Here is a 17,274-nt window from a genome sequence, read left to right on the forward strand (position 1 = left end):
ATCCAATTTTCTAAGCTTTGTGCAGTGTGAAATCTGCTATTGTTACAGCTTTATATTAACATCTGTCTTAGACTGAACTGCTGTTTGTAAAATATTATTTGAAAGTTCAAGAACAAGCATTGAACATTTTCTCTCATATTATGTAGAAGTATGTATAAGTAGAAAACGTGAAGGTGATAGAATAAAGAATTTAGACTTTTTGAGATAAATCATCTGTAAAAACTATGGCAGTAATTTATTCTCTTGGTGAAGTTTCAAGCAAATACTCTTTTTTAAGTCATACGAGTTTCAAATAATAATATAAGAAATTCACTTTACTTAATATTTTCATGAAAAATGTCACACAGTGAAGCTTTATATATCTTTTTTGTAAAAATAGTATAGGTTTAAATGTAGCTTTACACATACATATATATTTGTTGTGACAAAATTTAGATAAATTTATTTTTCCATCCAGGGAAGTGCAGTGCTTATCTGGTTATATGATGAATTTGGTTAATTAATATAAATTAATGTATATTCAAATATACAATACTGCAGGATGAAAAAAAGTGTGTCTACAAATGCAACCATAAAGGTAGATATTTGGAAAATGTTTTTTTATAGTATAGGCAGAATTATATGGGGGTGCACCTGGAACCACCCTCCATCTTCTTCATCCATTTATGATACTCCAACTACATCTGTAAAATGTAATGCTAAAACTAAATATGCAAACATTTGAAAAATATGGCTTTTCCATTGCTAAAACGCTACTGGTCTCTAATCCAGCAAGGTGATCTTTCTCTTGTAATTCCACAAAGCAGTCAATAATGTATAAAAGAAAAAGACAATTAATGAAGATAATTTTTCATAAGATAAATTAGGTGATATTCCCTATATCACTGACCATTGCTTGCAGCTGCTGTTCTCAGGTAGTAATAACACTGTTTTTCTCATAACTTTCTTTAAGTTTATGTTTTGATAAATACCATAAAACATGACGAGATGAAAGAAAAATAGAGGCTGGACATTTTCTGAATCTTTCCTTTCACAATGAAGTTGTAATAGTTGTAAGTATAAACAAAGAATATTCTATTATAGCCAAAGATTTTTTTGTTTATTTTTAGTCTTCAAAATAATTTCAAGTTTGTTTTTAAACAAGACTCTATGGATTTTTGAACTTTTGTTGAATAGTATACACTTTCCAGCAGATATGCCCTTTTTGATGACCATGTACTAAGTGCAAACATTAATGCAGTGTAGTAGCCTATATATAAAATCAGAATTTGAAATTAAAATTTTTGTTCTTCTCATGTTCTGTCTCGTATGTGAACTGTTTGCCTCAGAAGTGTATGATGTGTTGGAATTAAATAAGCTCATTATTATAAAAATGGCAAATTTATTAATCACAATACATTATACAAATTTCAAATATATTCATGAAACAAAACAAGACTTGTAAACATCCAGTCTCACAGTATAATAACAAATTAGGAACAAAGTTACTGAAGAAGAAAAACCTAGTTTTTAAGATTACATGACAGAATAAAATATTAATTTGTTTCAAGAATAATGTCAAATTCCAAATAATAAAGAAGTAAATATCTGTAATTAACTTACTTCAAATAATCAACAAATATATCTTAAATATCATTCAGTCTGTCTACTCTCTAATTCCCTACTTACTTTCAGGGCAGATGTTACTTTTATTTCCATGCCACGCTATGAGATTAAATATCACATTACTAACAAATTAACATTTGTTTTACATAATTACACCTTACGTTAAGGTGAAATTATGTAAAATGATGTAAATTGTAAGTAAAACTATATCTGAAGAGAAAATACAAATTATACCTTATAGACTCTTTCATCTTTTAGGTAAAGTAAAAACACTTTAGAAAATTTATTTCCTTTCCAGATAATGTACACATTCAGCAGTCCATGATGTTGATGAAAGCTTTATCCGAAAAAGATGTGCTCTTCCAAATCCAAGTATGAATCTAATTTTACACCTCCATTGAACTCAGTCTAGCCATAGATTGATTTAAGGTTAATTACATAAAAGCTAAAATAGTCCAACATTTTTTATTTTTTCTATATTCTTCTTTCCTTTTATGTTATTTATCAAAGTTTTTTTCTAACAGATTTGTAAATTTGTGACTGATACCTGTCAACAAATTAGTACTTACATAATAATAACTGAAAATTTGTTTGGTATTAGTAACTTCCTATTAAAATATCTTCTTTGGACTCCATTTGGGTTATCATTACATCACAAATGACACCTCTTTGTTTTAAATAACAATAATCCTACTTCTATGGCCACATTAGTTGAAAAGAGGTGTTAGTTACCTATAATATAGCAAAAAAATATAAATTATTTTTTTCTACTAACCTAACAAAGTTTGTTTGCTTTTTACATTGTGTCTTTTATTTTGATATATACTCTTTTAGCATTGATATATACTGTTATGAAACTACTAGAAAACTGTTATTATGTCTCCTTAATTACCAAAAAACTCGCTTATAATGTTGCTTATGAGCAATTTGTTCTTCAGTTATATCCAGATGAGAATCATTCCCTTTCCCACATGAAGCTGCATCTATACAGAACCATGGAAGGTTTCCTTGATCGTTGTTTTGATATGCATGCAACAGAAGAAATTGGTCTTCAGAAAGTCAACAAGAAAATTAACAAAGGAAGCTAGTTGATTTCATTCTCAGTACTCAAACTTTTTAAAGCTATTTCTGCAAGAGAAGAAATTGTTTCAAATTTTCTTAACTCTTCTTTCAAGTGAATATGGAATTCTCTGTAATAAAATTTGTCCTCCCACTTTGAACTGACTAACCATAAAACTGTGCCAAATTGAAATACATGATAACATTAGTAATGAATTTAAGGTGATTATGATGAAACGCACTCGAAGAGTATGTCGAGCCTGCAGATAACATATCCTAATGTTAATGTTTCCTTTACTTTAATTAGTATCTTTATCATCTTTTCAATGATAACACATTTGTAAACATATAAAATCACTTGAATTACATGTGAATTGTTTCCATGTAAAGATTTGTATTTTTAACTTAAAAGTATTTATCCAACTTAAACCTGTTTTTTTTTTTTCACAACAGATGTAAAACTGTTTTTATGGATCTACTTAAATGCATCATGGGAACATCGGATCATTTTGATATGTTTGTCATATGGTGTCACTCATTTTCTAATATGCTTTATTTTTTTACTCCTTTCCTCTAACAGGTTCATACAGTGATTCACAGAATGACAGGCTGTGATTTTAATTCATAAAAATCAAACAAATTCTTTTCAGAAATAAAGAAAACTAGATACTGTAGTGATTAAGTTATATGTAGATGATGATGATTATAAGACATTCTTCATACTTAAAATGATTGTCTGAAAGTTACTTGTCTTATAGCAACAACATTTCAACAGAAATACACTGAAAATCAAGTTTATTTAGGAATGTTTGATCTCGTAAAGGGTGTTTAACCTGTTGACTACCAATTATTTCAGCTGCTACAATACAACTCTAATGCTTCTTCATTTTGTAACTTTTTCGTGACGCCATTTTGGATCGAAAGTGAAACAATTTGTAAGTAGGTCAAATACATGTATAGTGCTGATATCTAGCGTTAAAGTTTGGTATTATTGAGAACGAATTAACTTTTATGAATCTTTTTGACTCCTCATGGGAAAGATCATGTTTACAAGTGTTCCATGTGTCAGTCACTTGTTTGGAGTAGTATAATTACATAGCTGTTAATTATGTTGGTAATAATTGATTAATTTATATTACACATATTCCAACATTGTTCATATTATTTATTTGTGCAAAATGTGAATTCAGTTATGTTTACTCTATGAAAACTAAAATGAAAAGTAAGTTCCTCCTAACTCAAACCTTCTAACTACATCTTAAATTGCAATACTGTTTATTATTTATTTTTATGAAGAGAAATTATGTTTTAACACTATTTTCTAAGTCTCCATATATGTTACATTTTGTCTTACAATCTTTTATAAAGTACTGTAATTACAGTTTACATATTCCTAATTATCTTATAAGTTATAACAATATAACTTCGTAATATTGTTAAGTCTAAATTACTTACATTGTTGATCTTAGTATTTAAATTATTTTACAGTTCTGTACAGTCAGGAGTATTGCCAATTTCAGCAGTAAATGAAATTTACATTTAAACAAGAAAAATGCACAGAAACTATTCTTTTTTGTTAATATAAACAGATTTTGTTTTATTGTACTATACTGTATAGTATATGAATATTACAAATTTCAAGGCAGAAGTAGAAATATCATAATAAATAAGTTTTAAATAGAGATAAAAATATTTGTAATGCAAGGAGTGCAAGTTTCAGTGTGGAGGAGAGACAAAGTTTGTTTTATGAAGAATACATGTATGAATTGGAAGGAAAAAGGGTTTCACTGTGGGATAATTCAAATTAAATGACTATATAACTATTTTTAGGTAATATATGCATATAATGTTGATACTGTACTTAAATAGTTGCTGTTCTTTTTAATTTCAGATATTTTTGTTTCAAGATATATGCAGCACATTGAGTGTAGCCTTGAATTCAATTAACCAGATTCCCAATATTTTGGTGACATAGAGAGAATGATAAAATTAATTACAGTGGTACCTCGGTTCTTAAACTTAATCCGTTCCAGAAGGCTGTTCGAAAATCGAAAGTTTTTCCCATAAGAAATACTGTAAATTAAATTAATTCATTACAGATCTCCAAAAATTACACATTATGAAGCATTTTAAGTAAAAATATTGCTTATTTATACCTGTACAATAATACTTACGTGCATAAAGTCAACCACAAAAACTATAAACACAATAAAAAAAACAATAAATGAAAATTTAACTGCACTTTACCTGTGCTGAGGAGAGCTGATGGCATAAGTGAAAGGTGGTGATGAATGCAAAGAGTAGGAGGGTTATTATTGTTTGGAAGGGGAGTCACCTTCTATAAAAATGTCAGGTAATTCTCCTTCTGGGGTTCTTTATCTTTTCTGTCTCTTTGCACCGCTTCAACCTGCTTGAGACTCACTGGACCTATTTCTCACTAAAAACTTGTCTAATGAGGTTTGTTTCTGCCTGGCACTAGGGCTGCGACGATTACGGACTTTTGTAACCGGTTAATCTTTGCCTCGTAACCGAACCGTAACCGGTTAATTGTGTAATCGTCACAGCCCTAGGAATTTGCACGTGACGGCCGCAGCAAACGTTAAAAAAAACTCTAAAGGCTTTCAACAACAACAACAACAACGAAAATTCAACCAAACAAAAAAGGCAAGCAGTTCATAAAATTGCGATAGGCAAACATACCAATGTCAAGGTCAAATAATGGAATATTTACATGCAAATGTCGATAATGGTATTGTTTTCCCTCGTTTATTTTTTCTCGGAAAAAAATCTTAGATTAACCGGTTAGGAAATCCGTAACCGGTTAAGAGCAGTAACTGAAACGTAACCGGTTAATTGTGTAATCGTCACAGCCCTACCTGGCACTCTCCCCATGTCTCACCACACTATGTATGCTACTTCTCTTCCTAAATTTTTCAAACCACCCCTTCTAGCCTTAAAGGCATCACGTGAATCAGCACTCATTCCAGGGGTGTTTTTCAGGTCAGCATGCAACTGCTTTGCTTTCTCACAAATGATGGTCTCAGAAATGCTATCACCAGCTAACTGTTTTTTGTTTACCCAAATCAACAACAGTTTTTCTACCTCTTCCATTGTTTGTGATCTTTGTTTTGTAAGCACTGTCACTCCTTTTGCAACATCAGCTCCTTTGATGACCTCTTTATTTTTCAGTATGGTGCAGACTGTAGACTTTGCCATACCAAACTGTGTAGCAAGGTCAGACACGCGAACACCACTCTCATACTTCGCTATGAAATCTTTTTTCACCTCTACTGTGGCTCTAACAACTTTTCTTTTTGGTTTGCTGCTTTCATTATCCTTCTTTGATCCCATGGTGGCTTATTTAATCAGAATATTTAGAAAAATAACAAAAAAGAAAGAAAAACAAGAACATTCACAGCAGATTTTAGAGGGGATGTGGACTGAGCAACAGGTGTGGGTAAAATGTTTTGGACAAGCTTGGTGTGGGCCAAAAAATGGTCAAAGCGTCATTCAGCTCATCAGTCTAGTTATTTTGGGGTTTGGGCCATGACAGCTTGGGTTGGGAACCGAGTTTATGTTCCACAACCAAGACATTTCTTTCTCAAACAATATGTTCAAAATCCTAGGTACCACTGTATTCGTATTTAATATTATACATGCAATATCAAATTCAGACATTTACAATGAGACATTTACCATAAAGTTTTATAGTTAAACAAAAAAGTGTATTAATCCTGTTTTCCTCCATTTCTCAAGTACAGTATTAACAGTAAATTTTAGGTTATTATTTATAACATTTATCCAATTTGTGAAAATGCTACAAGACTGTCAATTTTATTTTTTAGTTAAACAGGTTTTAAAATTTGATTATCTTAATTAAGGTAAAATGTGCTGTCCTATTCAACAATTCAACAGCCTTGAAATTATCAGTTTTTTTCTTTCTAATATTTGGTTTTTTTGTTTAAAACTGTATTGTTCATTTTAATTTGTTTTGATTATGTGATAATAAGTTCATGGAGTCTGTGTTTTTTATCAGAATTTTCTTTTCTCGATCATCTTTAAGATCATTGTCATTTTATTCAGCTCTTTCATTTGATTCTTTTTTCTCTGAAAACCTTTCTTAGTGTTTCATCGAAGACTTATTATCTCACATTCATTCAAATCTTTCTTTTACTGCTCTTTTTCTAAAATGTATGTGTAGTTTATTCTTAAAATACCAGTTTTATGCAGTTTTCTGTTTGTTGTATATAGTAAGTGACAAGTTTGATGCTGATCATTAATTACCCAGGATGACAGTGATTCAGAAAGTGTGCCTGTGTACATGTTGCACTGATATTGCTTCAGATGTGATTAATTTTGTTTTCTACTTTCAGTTCAGCTGCAGCTGATGTACTGTACCTAAGTTGTAGATGATTATAAAGCAAGAGGTGTTCAGTAATAAAGGATTTGAGCCTATTTTGTGCATATCATTTTTTATTAATATTTACTGAAGAACTGAACACATTTTAGTTAGTGGGCTTTCATCTACATTTTTTAAAGCCAATGACCTACAACTTTATCAATGTATGAGTTCAAAGCAGTTTATTGGAGTTTTACTGACTGTTGATAATGAAATAATGTTGAATACAAAAAACAAATTTAACTCATTTTCTTTTCATTAACTTTGAAGGATTTTCTTGGATTTATTGACACATCTGCACCTATGAAAACACAATAATTGAATAATGATAGTACAGGAATAATAAAACAAGGTAAACTGAACAAAAAGCTGTTTCACCACCCTTTCTAACTAGGCATACTTTATGATGGAATTTATTTTGAAGTTTAGGTTTGGTTTTATAGTGAAGCCCACCCAGATGTGAACTCTTCTAACAGAAAAATTGTTCTAGTAAATAAGTTTCAATGTTTGGTCATCCTTCTGGAAGTTTTGTGACTAGGACACCCATAGAAAAGGATAATTTTAGGAGGACTTATATTAACCTGTCATTCCAAATCATAACAGCAAAAGCAGTTAAGGTAAAGATGCTACCATATATAACCAGTATATTGATATTTTCATTCCTGCCAATAACATCTGAGGAATAATAATACTGAGGACCACAGCCATAATGTTTTGATACTGAATTCAGATAACAGTTGCAATGTTACCTAGAAGTCAATAAAATTGTGGTAAGACATCTCAAGAAGGTACAGAATACTTGCATCACAATGCAAACTAGCTACCTAGATATTATGTATGTAAATAATCATATAACAGCTGCTATCACATATACATTCTTTAGTTGTTGAGATGAAGACTAGTATATGAAAAAAACGAGTTTATCAAATTTTCATAGTGTGTCAAGATGCAATAATGAGCAAAGAGATGCTTTAGAGTCTGAAACTGCTCAGTACTATACTCAGCCCATTTCCAAACTCTAAGAAGCCCATCCTGGGCATTTTAAATCTTTTGAAGCAGGAACACTCTTATAGACTACTAAATAAGTAATTAATATTTTCAATAATTTCTACTAGCGAGTTGTCATAATAAGGAATGAAGACATACCAAGCTACCACATAGAATTTAGTGCATAAATTCTTTACTTGGCATTCATTAATTTTCTGTAGATCTAACGTCTGTATCAACGATTACATTATTATATACTTATCTATACTAGATAAGAGGGAAAGCTTATTTTAAATACCGATACTATTATGACTGATATACGTGTGTATTGTATTTAATGATAAGCAACACACAACGGAAAGCATTAGTAACGAAATACCGATTTTCAGAGATTATAAATCTTTATAAATAATTATAGTCTCCCGCTGGTACAGCGGTAGGTCTACGGATTTACAACGCAAAAATCAGGGGTTCATTTCCTGAACACAGCCCGATGTGTCTTTGCTGTAAGAAAACACAGGCGTACATAAATAATTATCACATTCTTATTAACGATATTCTTAAAATGTAGTAAGATATTGGAATTTTTACGGTAAATATTACACAAAAATGAAATATTTAACTCTGCTCTAGAGCCAATAGAGTTCTATTACTTTCAAAGCTGGTTTACTAATTACTGAATAACTTGATAGAGGCACCGAAACAGTCAGTCATTTGCCAAAAATATCCTGCAGTTTAGTCTGCTGAAGTAAAAGGATTATAATTATTTGTCACGAGTAGTTAGTTATAATATGAATACATTTGTGTATTCTGCTTGTTTCTATAATTTGCATTAACACAAAATTTAACTATTATGCTTTTGCATACATTAGAACCATTTCCTTAACTTATTATTTTGATCTAATGTAAAATTAAGTACACGTTGTTATCAAGTGTGTATGTTCATATAGTTTAGTTCTTAATATTAATTTTGTTTTACTTTGAATCTTCTGAATCAGAACGTTTTTAGTTCACCGATACTTTACTTTGCTTGAACAAATTTCTTTTTAGTTAACTCAATTTTAGATTTCCTTTTTAACCCGTTAGCCCCCAACCAGGTGCCTCAGCGATAAATTTGAGGGCTTATAATGCTAATATTAAGTTTCAATACTCGCGTACCAACGTCAGGCGAAGATCAAATAACATATTTTATAACTTTCTGCTTTACAACAAATGTATTTCCGTAAATGCATTAATTTTCACATAATGTTTCCAAGTTTATTCTGAAATGTACATACTTTTGCTAAATGATAAGTCAAGTTTCTCAAATATTGTAGAATATAAACATAATTCACTGATCGTTAAACAGCCGAGATGCTACGTGTATATATAGAGGTTTTGCGTGAACATATTAGTGTCACGTGACCACAACGAGGTTTGTAAACATACCGCCATATTGGGTGGCAAGTGTCCCGCATGACTGAACGAGTTAACAACTGCTGTATTCAGTACTATTCACATGTAAATGGCTGCCCCTGGCTTTTCATCACTTGTAGCACACCTGACAGGTGCTGAAAAGGCCAGGTATGAGGAAAAAGTGAAGGAACTGGGTGTATGAGACCCGTATATGCTCCCGCCACGTGTATTTACGCCAGTAATATCCAGCCAAGACAACGTTGCTCAGCGTCAAGCTGTTGCCGGAGTAGATCTGCCAAATATTACATATGGTGACATTTATATATATTTGATAAACAGGACTTCCACCTATACAAATGAAAGTCTAAAAGGTTACAAAAGCCTTGATGCGTACAAGTACTTTGTGGCAGGATTTGTAAAGAATGTCCAGATAACCAGGGCAACGTCGGATAAAGTCATCATTACAGCAAAGGTTTGTACATCATGTTATATTACATACATGTATCATGTACTCTGTATGATAGATTTAACTACATTTTAGACGAAGACTAGATACTGAAGTAAAGTAGGGCCCCCATTTTAATAAATGGTTCAATATTATTGTACTACATGTCAGTGGTGGGATTCAGGGGGTTCGCAGGGGTTCGCGCGAACCCGTTCTTAAAAATTTTTGAGCTTAGCGAACCCGTTGATGGCTTCAATTATACCGTCGAATTGTTGATGTCGTGGAAACATCTCCTTGAGAGAACCCCTTCTTAAAATTTTTGAATCCCACCACTGCTACATGTGTACTGACTGTTGTCAAAGCTCTAGCCTAGGAGCACTTCTATACATGTTTGTATAATGATATTAAGACACCTAATTGGTCTAGGTGTCTTAGGGTCTAGGCTGTTTCAAAACTTAATTTTTGATTTATGATTAATTTTTAGTACGGTATCAATATATAGATAATAAATAGTACAAGTAGACATAGACCGTTAAAGCTGGTCAATAGCCATGTTAGGTTTCTATAAAAATAATTTAATATTTAACTGTTCTATTATTTTTTTATATTATTATTTGAGTGACACATGTATCCCAACCTGATACCCAGTTGTCTTTAAAAGCTTACATATACACAACTTAATATTTTCTTTGTTATTTTACAGGTGTGCCACTCTCAGCGGCTAAATGAACCACCACTAAAGCCATGGGTTGCTAGCTGCAGGAATGGAGAGATAATATCTTCCCACTGCACCTGCAAGGCTGGACTAGGTGAAGTCTGCTCCCACGTAGCAGCAACTTTGTTCTACATGGAAGCTGTCGTAAAGAGACATCACAGCACAGCTTGCACGTCAATGCCTTGTGAGTGGATTGTGCCATCCAGAGGAAAGAGACACTTAAAGCAGGTCACAGACATGGACTTCACAAGTGTCACAACCAAAAAAAAAACTGACCGAGCAGTCTACAACAGCATGCCAAGCAACAGCACCAGCATGCCCCCCAATGACTGAGGAAGAAGTAAAGGCATGCTACCTTGCTATCAGTGGCAGCAGTGCCAGCAGATTCTACGAAAGCAAGGTCAAGCAGCCCAGCAGCAGCTTCATGTCTCTTTTGTTGTTCTTTTCTCCTTTTGGCCACTTCTTTCCTGTTTTCATATTTACACAATTCAGCAGCTTTCCTTCTCTTCAGGGGAGAACGTGTAAAATTAAATATGGAAGGTACATAATCAGGTCACTTCTTTCCTGTTTTCATATTTACATAATTCAGCAGCTTTCCTTCTCTTCAGGGGAGAACGTGTAAAATGAAATATGGAAGGTACATAGTCAGGTCACTTCTTTCCTGTTTTCATATTTACACAATTCAGCAGCTTTCCTTCTCTTCAGGGGGAACGTGTAAAATGAAATATGGAAGGTACATAGTCAGGTGATAGGGGATCATCACTCTTCGTCCCTGAAACTGAGTACAATAATTTAGTTAAGATATAGATCTACAGGCATCATCAGATAATATTTATATATATAACAGATACACTGTACACTTTTAACTGAATATATATATATATAACTGAATATGCTGAACATTGTTTAACAACTGAATGTACAGCTAACAAGGTAATTATTTGCACACTTTTTAATCTTGTGCAAGTTGTGGTTTTCTGATGAATCACTTAAATTGGTCCTTTAAGAGATATTAACATTTTGTCTTAACGTACAAATGGCTCTATAACCTATTCATCATGAATGATATTGTTCCTTCAGTAAATTTACTATTCAGTTATTTAACAGTAAAAGAAAAGTGTGCAAAAAAATTTCTTTGACTGGTGCTGCAGTGTGTTCTGCTATACATATATCATGCATGTAAGTTTCAATTTATTCAGCCTGGCTATAGATGAATTATACATACCTGACACAAAATGTTTACTACAAAGTCTGGTGTGCTCTGTGGGTGTCCAGTTTTTCCTATCGACAGCTGCAATCCATCGTCTTCTTCGGTCGGGATCTTTAGGAAATCTGTAGTATGACACATTTTCTACCTGTCCATGTCGATTTGAACAGTTAAATGCACAACACGAGTGTACCATCGCGCACTTTTGACTATGAAACACCAATGTGTTGGAATATAAACACGCCGAGCGTGCCACCCATCATGGCGATCAGCAGTAACTAGGTCAAGAGTGACGTCACACGCAAAACCTCTATAACAGTAAATTAAATTTTACGTGAAACCTAGCATATCTTACACAAAATTTAACTATTTCACCCATAACAGAGTTCATTTTTTAAAGCCATGCTTTATAGTCAAATAATTTCAACCTGTGATGACAAATAATGTAATATTTCGCAAATGTCGTGTATATAGCTCGACCCTAGGTAATAGAAGTATTATGGCCAGGTGGTTAAATCATTCGACTCCTCCTCCGAGGGTCGCGGGTTCGAATCCCCGTCACACCAAACATGCTCGTCCTTTTAGCTGTGGGGGCATTATAATGTCACAATCACTCTCACTATTCGTTGGTAAAAGAGTACCCCAAGAGTTGACGGTGGGTGGTGATGACTAGCTGCCTTCCCTCTAGTCTTACACTGCGAAATTAGGGACGGCTAGCATAGATAGCACTCGTGTAGCTTTGAGCGAAATTCGAACAGAAGTAAGCTTGAGGGTTTATATTTCTCAAATTTTGATTTATATTCCTGCTACAGATACAGAGCAGCAAGCCTTTGTGCAGCTCTGTGCAAAAACAAACCAAAAAGTGTACTGGCGATATTGTCTTGAAGTAATAATTAAACAGAATAATGACAAACATGTATTAATTAAAACCTTTATAAACCAACTTACCAGTCAGTTCTCTTTCAAATCGCCCACCCCCAGTACAGCGGTATGTTTACGGATTTACAACGCTAAAATCAGAGGTTCGATTCCCCTCGATTGGCTCAGCAGATAGCCCGATGTGGCTTTGCTATAAAACACACACACACACACTCTTCCAGATTACAAAATTTAAAAACCATCTACTTAGAATCAAGGCAAAATTACTGTGTAAATAGCAAAACGACACAAAGTCTTAAATATTTACTTAAAATTCAAATCTTATTGCAGGTACGCCTCCCAGTAGCACAGCGGCATGTCTGCGGACTCTCACAGCTGGAAACCGCTTTTCAATACCCCTGGGATGAAGAGCACAAACAGCCCATTATGTGGCTTTCTGTTAGATTCTAAACAAAATATTTATTTTAAATTTTAGATTATTTTAATTAACTTTTCTAAATAAAATGTAAAGTGAAACAAATTTGAACTTTGCCAGTGGGAATATAAATGTAATGATAATCTATATTACATAATATTTTTCTAGGTTCTCAACTAAGACACTCGCAAACAAGCATTATGTGCACTGAAGTATTTGGCCAAATATAAATATCTCCTTGAGAAAATAAACATTATGTAACAGCAAGAAAACTGCTCTGTTTCACCCTATTGTAATTAAATGTGGATATATCTTTATTTTAAAATATCCACGTGAATTTTCAAACCCCAAAGGGGAGGTTTTCAACGTGTATTTAATTGATTTTCTTATAAACATATTGCAAAAGGTTACAAAATTGTTCTAACTCTGTTTTAGATAGTTTCCTTACTAAACAATAGTTTAGTAAGGTTTATACTTTAACATTGTGTTTGTGTTGTAACATCCCTGAAATGTGAGTCGGAAGTCAACTCAAGTTTAAAGATGGTACAGAAACTTATATATGTAAAAATGGCAGGTATGAGTTGAGAAAATTTTTTTATGTAGAGAAGCGAACAATGTTTCGACCTTCTTCAGTCACCGTCAGGTTCACAAAGAAAGAAAGAGGTAACTCACCGATAGCTGACCACATGTTTGATGGGGGTTGTGTAATTGAGTGTAGAAACGTAGAGGGCGTGCTTAGATGTTTGATGATATTTATTAATATAGGTATAAAGGTGTTCCTTTGTATTGGTTTATTTTGGGCTTGAGTTGTTGTATAAGAAAGGCTTCTTTAATTTTGTGTTTGTTTATGTTTGTTTCTTTATTTAGTATTTGGGTGTTCTGTTTTTTGGTTATGTTGTGTTTATTTGATTTGTAGTGTTCAAAAAGTGTGAAGGTGACTTTTTGTGTTCTTTCAATCTGGTTTTTATTTTTCTACTTGTTTCTCCAACATAGAAGTCGTGGCAGTTATCACATTGTATTTTATAAATAATGTTGGTGTTGTGTTTGTCAGTATAGTTTTTACATAGTATAGACCTTAGTTTTGTGCCTGGTTTTTGAATAAATTTGGTATTAACTGGAATGTCATATTTTGTTACTAGTTTTTGCCAAATGTTGGCTATTTTTCTGCTGATGTCGGGAATATATGGTATGCAGCTGTATATGGTAAGATCAGCATCAATAAGTTTCCTCCACAAACCGCAGAAAACATTATATGCACACACTTAGACAAAAAGCAAAATCAACTAACAAAAGTAAATATACCCCACGAATTAAAAAAATCACGAAACCATATACTTAGCACCCCATTTGAATTGACTTCAATTTTTTCTAATGCAATGACATATCATATACGAGCCAGCCAAAGAGAAACCAGAGAAAACATCAGCATTAAAAGTATAAGGATAATGGCGCTGTACTGTGAATATATGTCCATCTTTTGAAGAAGTCGAGCTAGTCGAAGAAGGCGAGTCAGTTTCAATAAGTACATGGATATGTCCTACAGAGACAAATAAAAAATAGCAAAATAGAGTGTATTGATCTAAATGTGTAATATGTTCATGGTACAGCATGGTGACATAAAATTATATTATTTTGATCAACAAGCTTATGTTACACAGTTGTCTAGAAACCTATAAAAAGGCATTGAACTCGCTACGTATATCTTAATACCATTTTGATCCAACTTTGTATCATAAACCAAGAAACACGAAATGTTCTTCTCCTAAAGATAAATGAGAAAAAGTAATTGAAACGTTGAAACATTCGGTTACTGAATCAAGAAATAACAGCCTAGCAAGTTTAATGCGGATGGTTTAGTAAGCACAGATTTTCAAAAGAATTATTATCAGCAAAGGCATAATTATCTAAAATAAGTTCACTGGCCTCATAGGATTTATTATTACGTTTATTGTATTGTAATATAAAGATGATTATTTCACTTTTTTATTGTGTGTCTATCATTGCTTCAGTCGAGTTTGGAAAAGCTAACAGTGTTATACGTGTTAACATACACTTGCCAATAGAAACAGGAATAAACTCACAGCATACACTTAAAAAAGTCAATTCAAGTTATCGAATAAAGATGATAGAAATGATGGAAATGTTGTCAGTAGATGGTGCAAAATTCGTTAATATACTCTTCAAAAAAAGAAACGCAAAAGGCAAAATATGAGACAAATTGTTAACAAGTTTATATCGAGTAGTTCTGTATGACATGTGTGAAATTTTGCACATTCACTGCTGAACATCCAAAGTCTGCAAAGGCGAAGTCCACTCTCATTAGGTGAAGTTTAACGTCACTCAACGTCAATAACGAGTATGCCCCCCGTGAGCATTAATAACTGCTTGGCATCTCCTGCCCATGGAAGCGATAAGATGACGAATCACATCCTGTGGAATGGCTGTCCACTCAGCCTGCAAAGCTGCTGCAAGCTGAGGTAGAGTCTGCGGTTGAGGTTGTCGCCGTCGCAGACGTCAGTCCAACTCGTCCCAAAGATGTTCGATGGGGTTTAAATCTGGTGATCTGGAGGGCCAGGAAAGAACGTTGATGTTGTGGTGTTTCAAGAAGACAGTGGTGAGTCGGGCTGTGTGAGGACGGGCGTTGTCATGTTGAAAAACGTCGTTGACGTTCACCATGATGGGTTGCACATGGGGCCTAAGAATCTCGTAGACCGTTGCGTACGGTCTGATCGGAAATCCTACGCAGCCCTTGTATGGTTGAGGTAGTAGACGTCGCAGTGGTGGTCCTATCCCGAAGGTGAAGTAACCGGATGTTGCGATCTTGTGCGGGCGTGGTCACACGAGGTCTGCCAGATCGTGGACAGTCACGAGTTGATCCATGTTGTTGGTGACGATTCCATAGCCTTGTGATGGTGCTTGGGTGGACATTCACAGCTCTGGCAACATCTGATCGAGATTCGCCTGCTTCCAAGCGACCAATGGTATTGTTGCGTTGTGCTTCAGTCAGTCTTGGCATAACTCTATTGCGTGTCGGTGGCTTAACACTGAGCTATGGAAACCGAGAACCCGTCACTTTTATAGGGATTTTGCACATGTTGCACTTGCAGAACATGCTGATCTCTCAAACAAATTTATTGAACACGCATGCGTTTTGGTGAAAAATCCGATGTTTTCCTCCGTTTTCAAAGTGCACAATTTTATTGTCATTTTGGTCTCACAATCAGTGCCTTAACACGTGTAACATCACATACTTTGAGCTTGTAACGTTATTACATATATTTCTCTTTAAAATAACAAAAATATCCCTTTTGCGTTTCTTGTTTTCAAGAGTATATATAAATTGGTTATCTGGTAACTGTATAAACAAGGTTTTTTTGGTTTGTTTTTTTTTGCAACGGTAACGCAGTGAATACGTCTGAGCATGTTTTCCATTCCTATCGGGTTTTTTACCATTCTTTATCCCGTACAGTAAGTTACTTATATTTTATTGTAATTTTGAAATTGAAAACGGTCTCATTCTCATTTTTTTGAAATGCATATAAAATAATCGTTTTTTTAAATGAGAGTTTTTAACATGATAAGGACAAAACAGAAACATTCAATACAAAAACGTTTAGTGATTAAATGTCAATAAAATAAAATTATTATTAATACGAATCCCCAAGCTAATGTTTGATTAAATTATAATAGAATAAACCTTCTCTCCATCTGCTAGTGTTTAGTTAGATTATATATTTTTACCCAGTTATTTAATATAAAAAGATTATAGTATTTTGTATTGTGGTTTTAACATAAAACGCTTGTCACAGAATCAACTAAGTTACTTTCTTCTGGGTCATTCAAGTACGGTGTCACATATGTTTAATTATGGAAAAGATTTCTGCAAAGTAATGCATGCTATGTAGAGGTGGACTGTAAACTTTATCACTGGCAGGTCAGTGTACATTAAGAATAACAACCTCTCTTATCTTTCACTGGGAACGATCAACAGTCGCGTAGGCAGTGCACGCATCCTGAGAAGAATATTATCATTGTTTCATATATATACATATATATAATGCTATGTTTCCTCAACCTGGTACACTATTTCTTCTAAGAGCTTTCTCCAATAAAGTCGCCATAAAACACACTCATCTTGATTTAAAATGTTTAACATTGACTGACCAAA

At 33.4% G+C, this 17,274-nt stretch overlaps 2 protein-coding genes and 1 long non-coding RNA gene across 12 annotated transcripts in view; 2 read left to right on the top strand and 1 right to left on the bottom strand.

The window, feature by feature from the left end:
• The window catches only part of LOC143222246 (prolyl endopeptidase FAP-like), a 163,858-nt gene extending 156,739 nt beyond the window's left edge, over positions 1 to 7,119 (top strand). For all 10 annotated transcript variants that reach the window (XR_013012124.1, XM_076448479.1, XM_076448482.1 and 7 more), the window contains 2 exons: positions 1,904 to 1,977; positions 2,544 to 7,119. Coding sequence is in view for 9 of the 10 variants with exons in the window: in XM_076448479.1 (XP_076304594.1) it covers positions 1,904 to 1,977; positions 2,544 to 2,693 (224 nt within the window). In the remaining variant the exon portion in view is untranslated. The remainder of the gene's footprint in view (positions 1 to 1,903; positions 1,978 to 2,543) is intronic.
• Positions 7,120 to 9,482: 2,363 nt separating this feature from the next.
• Positions 9,483 to 10,938, top strand: LOC143222248 (uncharacterized). Its single transcript, XM_076448488.1, has 2 exons — positions 9,483 to 9,917; positions 10,594 to 10,938. The coding sequence occupies exons 1-2, from the start codon at positions 9,657 to 9,659 to the stop codon at positions 10,936 to 10,938; spliced, it is 606 nt and encodes a 201-aa protein (XP_076304603.1). The 5' UTR covers positions 9,483 to 9,656.
• Positions 10,939 to 11,287: 349 nt separating this feature from the next.
• LOC143222250 (uncharacterized) lies at positions 11,288 to 11,953 on the bottom strand. The gene is made up of 2 exons (XR_013012125.1): positions 11,831 to 11,953; positions 11,288 to 11,377 (listed from the first exon to the last, which is right to left on the bottom strand). It is a non-coding gene; the product is annotated as an uncharacterized LOC143222250 (long non-coding RNA).
• Positions 11,954 to 17,274: the final 5,321 nt, after the last annotated feature.

The sequence above is a fragment of the Tachypleus tridentatus genome, chromosome 8 (genome assembly GCF_004210375.1).
Source record: "Tachypleus tridentatus isolate NWPU-2018 chromosome 8, ASM421037v1, whole genome shotgun sequence".
Taxonomy (NCBI): Eukaryota; Metazoa; Arthropoda; class Merostomata; order Xiphosura; family Limulidae; genus Tachypleus; species Tachypleus tridentatus.